Source organism: Acartia tonsa, chromosome 9, assembly GCF_053477335.1.
Source record: "Acartia tonsa isolate MP-2025a chromosome 9, ASM5347733v1, whole genome shotgun sequence".
Taxonomy (NCBI): domain Eukaryota; kingdom Metazoa; phylum Arthropoda; class Copepoda; order Calanoida; family Acartiidae; genus Acartia; species Acartia tonsa.
Genome location: NC_137268.1, coordinates 8,524,498 through 8,540,773, shown reverse-complemented (window position 1 = coordinate 8,540,773; position 16,276 = coordinate 8,524,498). Strand labels below are relative to the sequence as shown.

At 33.3% G+C, this 16,276-nt stretch overlaps 1 protein-coding gene across 1 annotated transcript in view; it reads left to right on the top strand.

Moving 5' to 3' along the window:
- LOC145328154 (uncharacterized) overlaps window positions 1-16,276 on the top strand; it is a 138,097-nt gene that overhangs the window by 109,663 nt on the left and 12,158 nt on the right. The window contains exons 6-7 of the mRNA XM_080171737.1: window positions 1,678-1,796; window positions 15,295-15,354. Coding sequence (XP_080027863.1) covers window positions 1,678-1,796; window positions 15,295-15,354 — 179 coding nt within the window. The remainder of the gene's footprint in view (window positions 1-1,677; window positions 1,797-15,294; window positions 15,355-16,276) is intronic.

Below are 16,276 nucleotides of genomic sequence, written 5' to 3'. Positions count from 1 at the left end.
TTGTCTTATCTCCTAAGTTGTTTACAACCCCCTCCCCCACACATACTCACACAATACAAATACACATAATAAATACTAGGATATGACAATGAAAGAAAAATCGAGATTTTTGGAATAAAGAAAGGGGAGAATAAATTATTTAAAAGTCTTATCTATTATACAAATTTTATATCTAAGTTTTCATATTTATTGAATTGTTTAAAAGTAAAACTGATATGGTTCTGAGTTCTGATATCGCAAAAACCAATCAACCAATATTATTTTTTTTATAATTCATTCTATAAAAATAAAAAACTCATCAATATTTAATTTTTAAAAAAAATTGTATAAAAAGTAAAAAAAAACACTGAGAAAATATTAGGTGTAGAGGTTTCGTGTTTTTTCTAGACAGCCATATTGGCTATTTTTCCAAATTTTGACGAAACGAAAAAATTTATTGGAAAATATCAGTAAATATTAACTTTCAGGATCGTAAAAATTTAGAAAAGATTTTAATATTTAGGTTTCCTGTCCAAATTCAACCCTTTCCCTAATTATTATAAACGTCTTTGGACAGTTAGAAAATAGGGGGAATATTAAAGAAATATTGACCCGACAGTTTCAAATTTCCATCGTCTAAGATCTATTGAATAGATTTCTAGTAGACATATGTCTGCTAAAAAGTATCCAATAAAACTACATAGAGTTTTATTTGTCTACAGGGCAGGAAGGGAAGGGGACTTTGGACTGTAAATAATTCTGGTACCCAAAGTTTTTTAACCACTTATCAAATTCATTGGCTCAAAAATTTTGGGTACTTTAATAAAAATTTTATTGGCTAGTTTAAAACTTGTAGCGTCTAAATGTTTCAAATATTAATTTTGATTTACAGAAGAGCTAACTTTGTTTATTTGTATTTGGGGTGTGAATCATGTTATAATCCAATACCTTATCCTTTTAGGTCCCTGTCTATAGTGGGATTTCAGGGAGATGTTATGAGATAAAATATTTTAACTAATTATTTTCTCTGCTAAGTTTATTTGGCTTTTAAATTCAGAAATGAAAATTTAATTTTAAGTTTTATGAATGTTATTCTACCATACCCTGCAACCAATATAAATGCGCATTAAATAATTTTTATCCAATATATTGATTAAGCATTATCAATTTATTCATAATAATTTAAGCCCAATACCAAAAATATATATAATGAAATTCTATTAAAGGTTTTACAGGTATATTGGAAAAAGTAATTGGACAAAATGCTTTTTGGAGTCCACGGGACAACCAGTACCCCCCCCCCCTCTCCCCTTTTTATTTAACTGCACTCCAAACATCATTTAAATACTAACTACAATACTATACGACCAACTATAGAAAATTAGGTTATGTAACATCCAACAACAACCAACCTTTTAATTGCACGACCTTTTTCTGGAATTTCTAACTGTGTATTCTAATGAGTAGCGCCAGTTTACGGGCTAAGATATACCTCAACTCTCACTATTAGTTTCTCTTGCCAAACAAAGCAACAACTTTTAAAGGATTAGCATGAAGCTGTGTGGTGCGGGTTTATACCTAACTATTAATGATAGTGATTTTGATTGATTTATTTAAACGAGGACGACATTTTTCCCTTAAAAACCCAGCTCTGTACAAACTCATATTTGACTATCTTATCATATGATTTTTTTTCAGTTCCTGCACGCAGGATGGAGATGTTCCCTTCCCCTGGTGTGCTCTTGAGGTGGATGAGAACAGGAACCTGTACAAGAACAGATGGGCCAAATGTGATATGTCCACGTGCTCACAAACAGGTATTGCCCAGTTTTAAGAAGCACAGCTACTCTTTCAATTCATTTGTCTGTTTCAGAATCTTTTTATAAATCTACTATGCTAAAAATTACACTAATTTAATATTTATAAAAAAATTAAATAACAGAATTGAATATGAAGAAATATTTTAAAATAATACGCTTTTAAACTGCAAATAATAAACCAACTCATTATAAAATCTTTTAAAAGGTAAATCCTTTATTTTTTTATAATACCCCACCCCCCCTTAAAAATATTTTTTTTCTTGCGATGAGACTTTGTCCTGCGGGCTCTAATTCTGTAGGGGTATCTTTACCTTAACATATCATAACCTGAAATATTTTCATAAAAATATAGATAGGGCAACTAGCTTATAATGGTTAGTTAATGCAACGTATTACAGACAGTTTCTCGGATATTAAAATGAAAAATTAGAAGAATAAAACCAGTTTTGTTAGCCTCTAGAAGCCAAAGTCCCGAGATAACAAAACTGGTATTAATTCTATGATTTTTATTTAAATATTCGTTTAAAATTGTCTTTAATTCGATGCTATACATGATTTTTGTATGGCTGAGAAACGGTCCTAATCCACCGGATATTAATCGGTTTCGAAGCCCTACTGGATTTTATGCTGATTATATCCTGATGTGGCCTTAAAGTTTGTTTGTTTATTTAACTTCTTTCTCCTGCTTGTCTCATCCGCCCTCTGTCTGCCTATTTATTTTCTTTGTTTATTATGATAATAATATTGCATGTGCAAGTCAATAGTCTCCACTTTTTAAGAAAAATATGTTTACCAAAAACAGTTCAGCAAAAATGTCTCAGAAATTCTTTATAAAAAAATCATAGTATAAGTAATAACTAATTAATCCATCATTATGAATTGAAGTCAATAAATTTTATGCTTTTTAACTTAGACTGCTATGGTAAAAACTAGTGATGGCAATCCGTCGAATTTTTGGGCCGGATTCGGATTCCAGATTCTTAAAAGAATCCGTCAAAAAAAGTGGCGGATTCCTTGCGGATTCCGGATTCTTATTTTTGGCGGATTCCGGATTCGGATTCCGGATTCTAGCAGTATTTTTAAAGGCTTTTAAAAAAAATTAAGTGCTACATATGTCCTAAAAATTAATGTTCTTGGTGTTCTCTATAATTCACTTCCTAGAATCAAACCAGATTTTAAAAATTTTTATATGTAATGATGATAATCTTTGCCTCCAAAAAGTGAGAGTTGAAAGAAAAAACTTAAGACGCTAATTTTAGCATACCAATTAAGAATCCGGAATCCGCTATTAAAAAACGGATTCCGGATCCGGATTCGGATTCTAAAATTGGCCCAAAAATTGGGCGGATTCCGGATTGCCAACCCTAGTGAAAACATAAAACAAGGAGGACAATATCCAAAGGTACAAAAAATATCATAAATGGAAATCGTCTATCTTGAATAGCGGCCAAGAAAATCACATTTTTCCCATAGAGTTACAGACTGAAAGACTGGAAAAAGAACTGTCATACGGATGGTTAGACTGACAAAGTGAATTATAGATTAGCTTCTGAAATAAAAAAATGGAGTTATTAATACTTTTAGAATCTAACATAAACCTATAAAGAAAGACATTTTTGTCTCTTATTATTTGTTCAAAATTGTCATAATTGAAAAAAAATTTTATTTAGCATCGAAGCTACTCTATGATTTACATTGTCTGTCCGTCCATAAGGCTGTAGGGAAAATTAAATTTTAGCGGCTGCTTTTTCAGATAGATTGCTAATTTTTTGTGATTTTGGTTATCATAGTGTTTTAATAACTTATTATACATTTTTTTGTCAATAACGTTAAAAATTGTAGATTTTATTTGAACATCCATCCTATCCTGATTCTAGTATGTGTTATGTGTTATATTTAGCATGTCAGTATTTAATATATTTACAAGTTAAAAGCGTGACAACAGCAATTTTAAACAAGTGATATTTATATATGTTTATTTAGCAGTTATACAGGATAGGACTTTGAAGGATAAATTTATCTCACGCCTCCCCTCCCCCTCCCTCATCCCCCCTCAGCTCTCATGTGTGAAATTATGCTCTATGAAGCTAACAAAATAAGAGGGTGGGGTTGATTAATTTTACCTTGATAATCCCATAATTCCCTGTTATATTTGGGGGATGAGTAGACAATTAGATAAACAAACATGATTTACAGGCATCCTTTAGCAAAAATAATGACTGTTTTCAATGATTTAATTTCTGTGTTGTTAGTCACATTAAATACTCCCGATATTTAACAAACCCTTTAGTTAAATTCTCCGCCCACAGGTTTAGAGAGGGGGGAGGGAGGGGGCTCCCTTTAATCATGACTACAACAGACTTAACTTTTTTCTGTAGAAGGTGGAATCATAATTGCAAATTAATCGGTCTTTTATGCATAAATAAATAGAACAGAATACTCAATACTATGTATATAAAAACATGTTTTTTTTATGAAAATAATTTTTCAATAAAACAAACAAAAAAACAATGATTTGAAGTTTCCTTTTAATGAATGCTCTTTTTGAGCATGATGTGTTTGCACTCCAACAGGATATTTTAACAACAAATTGGAAAACTGACAATGTTTAAAAAACAAGGATGACAACATCCATAAAGTTTCGAACAATAACTTTGATATAAAAAGGGATAATTTAGTTTAGCGTAATTTGTCAATTAAAATCTTTGTAATACATGCCATTAATAATGTTCACAAAAGTATTAGTGATCATAGTATTTACAAGGATGACAACATCCATAAAAGCGAAGCACTGAAACGGTAGGACAAACGGACATTAACACTTGTATAGTGTCTAAACTGAATAATCAGAATATAAAAGTATAAGAGTCGAAGCAAAATTGTAAGTAAATTTGTTGAAAAACTGCTTGATACAGGATAATGTAAATGGACATACTTACATTTTTAGGACTTGATTATAGAGTTGCTTCGCTTATAATGTTGTTCTTTGTTGTCCTAGGAATCGATATACCAAAAACCAGATCAAAAGGATAAGTAGATCACATAAAAAGGAGGATGTGCATAAGTCCCATTTGGGCAGGGGGGGGGGTTTACTCGAGAACCCTTAGAGCTAGAGGGAGCTAATTTTGGATTTAAGCTTCTATGGGGCCAAATTTACTTTTAAAATTATCGTCGACCCACCACCCCCCCCCCCAAAATTTTTTTTTTTTTTTGGGGGGGGGGCGGGTGGATTATACTACAGGGTGTTTCTCATAAACGACTTGAGATAAATGGAGCAAACCTTAGAATACAAGTTTTGTAGGCCTATATTACATTTTAGAATTATCGTTGACCACCCACCCACCTCCAAACCCCTAATTTAGGGGGGGGGGGGCGGGTGGATTATACTATAGGGTGTTTCTCATAAACGACTTGAGATAAATGAAGCAAACCTTAGGATACAAGTTTTGTAGGCCTATATATGATTTTAGAATTATCCTTGACCACCCACCCACCCCCAAACCCCTAATTGAGTGGGGGGGGGGGGTAAAGGGGGGTGGAAATGTGGTGACTCGTCACACGACATACCAGCAATTTTATTTTGGGTGCTACTCCCTTAGTTTTAGAGATAATTGGTTGAAATCTTTCATTTCTCGCCGAATTAGGCAATTTGGAATCATTTGAGACCATGTTATTTTTTTCAAAACGGAAAACGGCGGCAAACGGCGGGAGCGGCGGTCCCGCCGCCATTTTTTTTAAAGATACCAAAACTTGGGGTAATAAGTGACACAATCAAAAAGATTTCATCCAATTATCTCTAAAACTAAGGGAGTAGCATACTGTATTTAAGATATACCTTTATAAACGAGAATTTGAAAAAAAGTCTCCCCGCAGGGTTGCTTGTAAGGGGAAAAATTTTTGAAAAAAATAACATGAACTCAAATGATTCCAAATTGCCTAATTCGGCGAGAAATATAATAAAAAATTTTTTTTGGTGGCGGCGGTCCCGCCGCCGTTTTTTTTTAAAGATACCAATAGTTGGGGTAATTAGGACCCAGCCCAAAAGATTTCATCCAATTATCTCTAAAACTAAGGGAGTAGCACCAAAAATAAAATTGCTGGTATGTCGTGTGACGAGTCACCACATTTCCCCCCCCCCTTTACCCGCCCCCCCCTCAATTAGGGGTTTGGGGGTGGGTGGGTGGTCAAGGATAATTTTAAAATCATATATAGGCCTACAAAACTTGTATCCTAAGGTTTGCTCCATTTATCTCAAGTCGTTTATGAGAAACACCCTATAGTATAATCCACCCGCCCCCCCCCCTAAATTAGGGGTTTGGAGGTGGAGGGGTGGTCAACGATAATTCTAAAATCTAATATAGGCCTACAAAACTTGTATTCTAAGGTTTGCTCCATTTATCTCAAGTCGTTTATGAGAAACACCCTGTAGCATAATCCACCCGCCCCCTAGATATACCACACTTTTCTGGGATCTTGCTGTGTCAAGTATCAACTGTTGGGAATATCAAAGGATGACTCCGTGCAAAATTTGAGCCGGATCCGGCCAAAACCGGCCGTGAATTTTATGAAAAACCGGTTTTTTCCGGTTTTTATGGGGTATCTGTAAATCGATTCAGCAAGAGCAAAACCGGTTGGAGGTACAAATAATTTTACTTCACATGAAATTTAGCCAATGCAATTGCCTACAAAAATGTACTTCATCATCAACTTGATTGGACAACTCTTTCCCCTCCTAAATGTCCATTAAAACCTCGGAAACGGCAAAAATCGCCAAAAATCACGCCTTCGGCGGCGAATAACGGCTAAACGGTCAGCCGGAGGCGAATGAAACATAAATAAAGAAATATCCGCCTCAAAAAGTTGTTTAACATCGAAGAAATGCTTGAAGTCTCTAAAACGACTCCTTCCCCTCCTTTAAGGGGATAAACTGAAAAAACGTGATTTTTAAAAGTATGCCCACTTCGTGGGTGTGGGGGGCACTGAACCCGTCACCCCAGGGTCACCAAATATAAAGTCTAGGCGGCCCACAATGCTGCATTTTCACCAAGTGAAAGTCTTGTGTCATTATCTCTTATGAGAAAAAAGTTATTAATTAATTAAAATTTCAAATTGTGATTTTTTGATGGATTTCTTTGATGAAATGACAGGCTGGTCAATTTTTAGGCAATTTTTGCGGTTTTTGGGCCGTCACGCCCAAACGGTTTGAGATAATCTCACGGGACCTTTTGCCCAACCTAAGTCTGGTTATTTGTGAGGTCTAGGGAAAAAATCCGACTTATGCAAAAGATTATAATTATAATCTTTACACAGAAAAATGGCACGAGGTGAGGTATTGAGGGGGCAAAATGAGCCAACCAGCGATTTTTGACGGCGCGCAGCGACGGTCTGCTTCATCCAATCCGGGATTTTTTTTTCTTAGACCTCACAAATAACCAGACTTAGGTCGGGCAAAAGGTCCCGTGAGATTATCTCAAACCGTTTGGGCATGACGGCCCAAAAACCGCAAAAAATGGCCTAAAAATTGACCAGCCAGTAATTTCATCAAAGAAATCCATCAAAAAATCACAATTTGAAATTTTAATTAATTAATAACTTTTTTCTCATAAGAGTTAATGACAAAAGACTTTCACTTGTTGAAAATTCAGCATTGTGGGCCGCCTAGACTTTATATTTGGTGACCCTGGGGTGACGGGTTCAGTGCCCCCCACACCCACGAAGTGGGCATACTTTTGAAAATCACGTTTTTTCAGTTTATCCCCTTAAAGGAGGGGAAGGAGTCGTTTTAGAGACTTCAAGCATTTCTTTGATGTTGAACAACTTTTTGAGGCGGACATTTCTTTATTTATGTTTCATTCGCCTCCGGCTGACCGTTTAGCCGTTATTCGCCGCCGAAGGCGTAATTTTTGGCGATTTTTGCCGTTTCCGAGGTTTTAATGGACATTTAGGAGGGGAAAGAGTTGTCCAATCAAGTTGATGATGAAGTACATTTTTGTAGGCAATTGCATTGGCTAAATTTCATGTGAAGTAAAATTTTTTGTACCTCCAACTGGTTTTGCTCCAGCTGAATCGATTTACAGATACCCCATAAAAACCAGAAAAAAACGGTTTTTCATAAAATTCACGGCCGGTTTTGGCCGGATCCGGCTCAAATTTTGCATGGAGTCATCCTTTGATATTCCCCACAGTTGATACTTGACACAGCAAGATCCCAGAAAAGTGTGGTATATCTACCGCCCCCCCCCCCCCCAAAAAAAAAAAATTTTGGGGGGGGGGTGGGGGGTCGACGATAATTTTAAAAGTAACTTTGGCCCCATAGAAGCTTAAATCCAAAATTAGCTCCCTCTAGCTCTAAGGGTTCTCGAGTAACCCCCCCCCCCTGCCCAAATGGGACTTATGCACATCCTCCTTTGTTAAAAAAGTAGAAAAATCAACATGTTTAAAATGGACGTACGGACATTCTGGTAATGATTATAGAGTTGCTACGCTTTTTAAATCGTACCTAACTACTACAGGAATCATCGTGCAAAGTTTAAAATCGATACGACAATTCTAACATGCCTAAATTAATGAATAAAAGCTATCTATCTCGGACGGACGGACGGACCGACCCTAATTATAGAAAAGCTTCGCCTTTGAATACGGTGCTTTCTTTACACGTGCTTATTACCCCCCTTCCCTTATTTTTTAGATAATTTTCTATTAATAAAAGAGTGCGGGATTGTATTATTCTTTTTTGCTTAACCCCGTGGGGCCTATACCTGCAATGCCTTAAGCCTGCAGAGCTCCCCCCTGTATAACCTAATCTATAGAAAAACCAATGCCTCAATTTGTTTAAAAAATAAGGAGGATAGATTTCTGTGGTCGCTGGGCATTTGTAGGGAAACCCCCAAATTTCCTGACACTTTGATGATAAATCCCTGGAAAACTCCCAGGATAGGATAGAATAATGGATGTAGAATTTACATGGATATTATGACAGGGGAAAAATTGAGTCAATTTAGGTTGCTTATATGGACAATATTTATTGGTCAGTTCGTCCCTTTAGTAGAGGGAGAGGATATGGGGTAAAGGGGGCGATTGGGGGGATTGTTATTTTAGCCAGCTACAAGTTTCACTTAATTAGAATACATGCACAGTGTGTATGAAGGTGCTTTGACTTTTATGTCAGAACCTAAATTGGGATATAGTGCATTTCATTACCCTAGGTTAGGTAACTTCATTTCACTTTTCAATAAAATCTAAAATGCAGCCGTTTTTGAGAAAATTAGATTTTAAAATTTCAAGTTCAATTTTCATCCACTAGGAGTTACCGCATAATCATGACAAGAAAAGCAAATATTATTTATTTAAAATTTTGAACAACTTTGCTTTTATAAAGTCTGTCATAAAACCTCTCTATATATGATTTATTTAAGGCTGAATTTTCGTGACCTTTGCAAATCAACTAATAAAAATGGCCATGAATTAACTCACTTAAGGAGTGGTTTTATGAAGAACTTTATAATAGCAAACTTGTTCAAAATTTTAAATAAATAATATTTGTTTTTCTTGTCATGATTATGCGGTAACTTTGAACTTGAAATTTTCAAATATAATTTTCTCAAAAACGGCTGCATTTTAGATTATGTTGAAAAGTCCTTCAAACGCACTGTGCATGATATATAATTCTGGTGTAAGATCCATGTAATTATAAATCCATTGACAGGATAGAACTAGTTGCGCTGCAAAATAAACATGGAACATGTTTTATCACAATAACAAATATTATTAATGTTATTATTAGCAAATTAACATCAATAATTGCATGGATCTTAGGGGATAAGATGATTTTATATACATCTCCAATGATAATTAGCAAAATTATCCCTTCTGTAGATTATAATTTTAACACTGCTTGTTTGAGCCAACAAATTAAGATTTACTAAAAGGTACCCTAATTGTATGCCAACTAATCAGAGAGCGTGATTATAAAACTTTGGGTACCAGTATAATTTACCGTCCAATGACCCCTCCCTTTCTCCTTGTATTAATGAGATTCTTAAAAAATGCTCTATAAATAAAGTATCATAGAGAATTTTTTTGTACATCAAATTAATTATTGACAATTTTGCAAGAACCTAAAATTATTTTTGTGCGTTATAAAAACATAGACCCACATCCGTTCTCTACTTCCAACACTCATTGCCAAAAGAACAAGGAAGAAATTTTTTTCGATAGCAGAGCATTCTAAGAATTTTAAAAATAATAAAATGATTCTTTTGTGGGTTAATTTTTTTATGTATGAATATTTTTTTAACTCTTCATATGCAACCTAGCTAATCATTATAACCTTTATGAAAAGGGACTAAAATCCAAAATAATTCATTACAATTCTTCATTTTAATACTCCACCTTCCCAATTAAAATTAGGAAGTATGCCCTTGGTTACGCCTTTAATTAAAAGTGCCATGTTAAATTTAATGCATGCATCCAGTTAGGAGTGGTGATTCAATAATTACAAAATCAAATAAAACTATGTAGAAATGGATATAAGATTCGTGGATATTGAGAGAGATTCTCGCATGCCCTGATAAAATGTTTTCCAAGCTGGCTAACATAACGATACCTCCCCCCCCTTAAAACTTTACCCCTTCACCTTCCCTTGACCTTCCCTTGACCATGGAGGATAATATCGACTAATATCTGAGGACTACATCAGCTACCTAAATTGACGACAAAAATTCCCCTGTTATAACATCTAGGTACTCATATACATTGTAGGTATGTGGACGGATTTGACTTATATAAAGGGTTGATTTCACTGCTCAAAATCTAAACAAGGATGACAACATCCATAAAAGCGAAGCACTGAAACGGTAGGACATACGGACATTAACACTTGTATAGTGTCATAACTGAATAATCATAATATAAATGTATAAGAGTCAAAGCAAAATTGTAAGTAAATTTGTTGAAAAACTGCTTGATTCAGGATAATGTTTATGGACATACTTACATTTGTAGGACTTGATTATAGAGTTGCTTCGCTTATTAAATTATACTTTGTTGTCCCAGGAATTAATATACCAAAAATCAGATCAATCGGATGATTAGATCACATAAAAATTTGTTGTTAAAAAAGTAAAAAAATCAACATGTTTAAAATGGACGTACGGACATTTTGGTGATGATTATAGAAAAGCTTCGCTTTTAAAAAGTACATTAGATTACCCCCTACAAACCTTTAAAATTTATCTTTTTTCCCCTACCCCTAAAAAAAGCTTGGACGTCCTTGCTCCTGAAAATTCCTTTTAAAAACAACAACCTTCTTGTATTATAATTAACACTTTTATGTAATTCATGTTTTTTTATAATCCTAACTAATTTTTGGTACTAAGAAGGCACATTTTAAAGCATGAAATAAAAGTTAAATATATTTTTAAAATGTGATGCATAGGAATTATTTAATTTTGTAGATCTCCCACTTTTTATTTAAAAGTGGGTGCTGTCAAAATTCTAGACATAGAGCACACTTTTTACCCGGGTTGCAAATCTCAATGGCCTTAATAATAGGCATGTACAATTCTTGGCATAGTCCCCAGGTAGGGAGGGGACAATGGACTGTAAATTATACTGATACCCAAAGTTTTATAACCACTTAAATTATAGACATAGAGCCGGGGTTGAAAAACTCAATGGCCTTAAAAATAGGCATGTACAATACTTGACATAGTCCCCAAGGAGGGGGGAGGGGACACTTAACTGTAAATTTCACTGGTAACCAAAGTTTTATAACCACATTAACTTATTCGTAGACTTATTTTTAACCAATAATTTTAATCTACAGAAAGGTCAATATTCTTTGTTATCATTAGTGTTGTATATGAATTTGCAGTTCAATGTCTTATACCTCAAGATCCAATCGTTATAAATGTTTAAAAAAATTTCATTATTACTTTTTAACAATGCATGATGTTGACACTCCATGGTTTAGAAAACTATGGGAGGCTAAAAATGGTTTGGTTGCTCCACTGTCAAAATAAGAAATCTACCCAAATTGAGGGTTGTTTGATTCAAAGTATAGGACACAATTTTAATTCATTTATTTACTCAATGGATCTTACACCCTTTTTTCATATTCTCTAATAAAGTGTACCTTCTAGCATGCTAAAATAATATCTCCCATACCGGTCCCCCTTTACCCCATCCTTTCCCCTCCTATTGGATAAACGAAATGACTAATAAATGACAGGGGAATTTTTTTTCCTGTCATAATATCCACGTAGATTTTACATCAATAATTTCCACAATAAGAAAAACTTTCAAATCTAGAATGGGTTTAAATAAATCAGTTGCTTTGACATACAAATAAAATTCATCAAATTCAAATGAATGTATTGAAAAGAAAACATTTATGTAATAGTTTGCTAAACTGACATTCATATTTTAAACAAATCCTCAACTTAGTAACTCATTTAAATCATCACATAGTACATTTGTGCTTAAAGTCACATTTAAGTCATTAATTTATTCATGTGTACATTTAATTTTTCAATTTAAACTATATTCGTTAAATCAATATTTAGCTTCCCCTTTTCCTATCCTTCTTACCCACCCCTTTCCAGTTATGTTAAAAAAACAAAATATACTTCCACCTTACTTTCAAAGGTATTCTTGATTTTTTGTTGGATTGATTGTTAGAATAGCTAGGCCTGAACTGCTCAAACTGTTTAGCTTTAAACTCCCTTTAATAAGGGGTGTATTTTAAATCAGGGGTGTGGAATCTTGTCAAGGGAAGGTGTAGAGTGGTATAGGGGGTGGATACACCCCCTTCTGCACCCCCAGAAAATTTTTGAATTGGTCTAGCTCATGTGAAGATATTTATAAAAATAATGTAAATAGCCGTAAGCCATCACAAAACTAGCAGAAAATGTTCTTTAAAAAATTACAATCACATCTGTAGAAAAATTTTTTACAGAAAAAAATCTTGATATAGCTTTTTTTATGATTTATTTTCTCCATCCGTATGTACGTCCGGAACGGTTAGCTCTTTTCGTTAATTTATATTACAATTAGTCCTACTGTTTCATAGCTTTGCTTTTATGGATGTTGTCATCCTTGTTTTTATATACATAATATTATGCAAATAAGCTTCTCAGTGGGAAGCTATTATGAATTGGCACTTAGTTCATACAAAATATAAATAATTTTAAGAGGCTGTGCTTGTACTTGATCGCTTCTATAAAATGTAAGGAAATAAATACATTTTATTCATGTAGAATTAAAATTTAAAGGTATAGATGCATGAAGTGCATTGCAGAAAAAAATATTTCAGGCAAAAGTTACAAATATATTATCAAACAATTTTAATTTTCTATTACAATAAATAACCAGAAATTATACATAAATAAATTGCTGTTTTGTGAAAAGAAGCAATATAAATTGCAATAATTTCAAAATTACGATTTTTAAGTCTTATTATTTAAAAAACTACATGGTAAAAAATTGATATTCTTTCAAATATATGCCATATAGATGTAGTTTATCCATTGACCAGGAAAAAATATGCAGTTCAATAAATTAAGTTCAAATGCATTTCTTGCAACTACCCATTTAAGTAAATTGTTTACCAATTTATCGATTTTCAAAGTTTAAAATAGGTCTGAAAATTAAATGGAATTTACCTCATTATGATTATTACTTATTAATTTTGTTAATATTTCCATTTTAATAATGACAGTATAATAGCTCAAAAGTATGGAGCTAACTCTGTTTGGTAGGAACACTTTAGATTTGTCACCATACAGTAGGAGAAATTGTATAGGTTCTTTAAAGAAATTTATTTAAACATTATACACACCTTAGATTTAATATTCATGGATGTTTAGAAACCTATGACATAAAATATGATGTGTGTGTAAAGTAGGGTTTGATCGGATATCCGGCCATTTTCAACATTCGGCAGGATATGAGATATTGAAACTATCTGGATAACGAATATCCGGAATATTTTAATGTCGGATACCTGGTTATCTGGCCAGATATCCGGTAATTTGACGAATATCTGGCGTTGGCCAGATATCCGGCTTTATAAATCAGCCGGATATCCGGTATCTGGCCAATAAAGTATCCGACCCAACCCTAATGTAAAGATCAGTAACCTACAAACTGGTGTTATTACTTTTTTTTACAAGTGGACCTCCAAATCTAACCCCCTCCTTTAGGGACGTCTAAGCTTTTTATTTTGAGGGGGAGTAAAATGAGTAGTTTTATAGCTTGAGGGTGTCAATTATACGTCAATGCCCTAACTCCGAGTAACATTAACCCTGCAGGGCTTAATTAAACCTTACGTGACCTAAAGGAAGCCTCAGAAAATCATTCTGAAATGTAAAATTATTGAGATGAGTGGATGGATGGTTGTTCAACTAACAAAATAAAGGATGTTGTCTATAAACTTATACCATATTGATAAAATTATTGGGTACTGCTCAATAGCTTTTTGAAGAGTATTTTTTTGTACAAATTCTAATTAAATTTAACAACATTTTTTAAATCATCCCTTTTTTTTATAATAAATACCTATAATTCTAAAAATATGTTTTTAAAATAAAAACAAAATGTTAATAAAATCAATATAGAACACTTAATAGGCACTTATGGTAAGATTGAAATATATATTAATGGTGTATTTGCTTCACAGTTTTCAGGATTTATTATTATTACCTTTTTCACTTACACATTTTATTTTATATTTTCTTTTTCTTAGAAAATACTAGCGGTTTCGCTCTCAGCATTTAGGATCTATGAAAATAGCATAAAACCAAAATTAGATTTATGAATGTTATAGCCTAAAACCACCCAGGAACCTATAAGAAGCTTCCTTAAAATGGAGAACTCAATCGGTTCAGTTGTTATCGAGATCTTAAGCTACAGACACAAAAACCATACTACTTAATATTTTAAATATTTATTTATATTTAAAAATCAAAAATTAAAAATATACATATCGAGATTTAGTTAGGTGCATTTAACCAAAATTGATTAAATTTTAAGTTGCAAATACAAGAAAAAATGCGATGCTGCAGTTTTATAGATCTTAACGTACACTCATATTACTTTCACCAAAAATAGCCTAAAACATGACCTGGACAAATGATAAATTTCCCTAAAGATTGTGGTTCAATCGATACATCTGTTCACGAGATATAAATGGATATACAAACAAACAATACACACATTGATAAATTGATGTAAATCCTTAATGATGATACACAAAATTGCCCTTTCTGTAGATTACAATTAGTGGTTGAAACGTTTGCACACAAAACTTAATGAACTAACCAATCAAAATTCTATAAAAGTCTTCAAAGTTTCTAAGCCAACGACTAAGAAAATGTTCTTATAAGACTTTGGGGACTCGTGTAATAAACAGCCCAATGCCCCCCCCCCCCTCCCTCCATGCATCCTAATACTTAAGTATTTAGAATTAGAATCTAATATAATATTTTATTTTTAGAGCCAGTTGTAGAAATGGCGGAACCAAAGCAGATTCAAGTTCATTTCTCAGAATATTCAGGTAACCATAATTTATACAAGGATGACAACATCCATAAAAGCGAAGCTCTGAAATGGAAGGACAAACGAACATTAACACTTGTAGATTGTCAGAACTGAATTAGCAGAATATTAATGCATCAGTACAAACAATATTGTAAGTAAATTTGTTGCAAAACTGCATAAAAAGATGATAGTGTTTAAGGACATACTTACATTTTTGGGACTTGTTTGTAGAGATGTTTCGCTTATAACATTGTACCTTGTTGTAATAGGAATCAGTTTTCAAAAAAATCAGAAGAATCGGATAATTTTAACCTACAAAAATTTGTTGTCAAAAAACTTAAAAATCGACATGTTTAAATTGATTATAGAGTTGCTACGCTTTTTAAATTGTACCTAACTACTACAGGAATCATCATGCAAAGTTTGGAATCGATAGGACAATTCTAACCTGTTTAAATTAACATAAAAAGCTAACTGTGTCAGACGGACGGACGGACCGACCCTAATTATATAAAAACTTCGCTTTTAATAGAAAATAGAAGTAAAGGGGTGTTTATCCCCCTCAAACTTTGAAACCCCTCATTTTCCTCCCTCAAAATTGAAAAAAATATATTGTATTACCCCCCTAATCTATGAAACCCCTCATTTTATTCCCCTCAAAATTGAAATAAAAAAATACATCATATTACCCTCCTAAAATTTATGAAACCCCTCATTTTCTCCCCTTAAAATTTAAGAATAAAATACATTATATTACCCATCTAAAATCTATGAACCCCCTCATTTTCCTCCCTAAAAATTGAAAAAAAAATATTATATTATCCCCCTAAAATCTTGGAAACCCCCTCATTTTACTCTCCTCAAAATTAAAAAAAAATACCTTACATTACCCCTCTAAGATCTTTGAATCGTATTATTTCGGCACCTCGGGGCTAAAA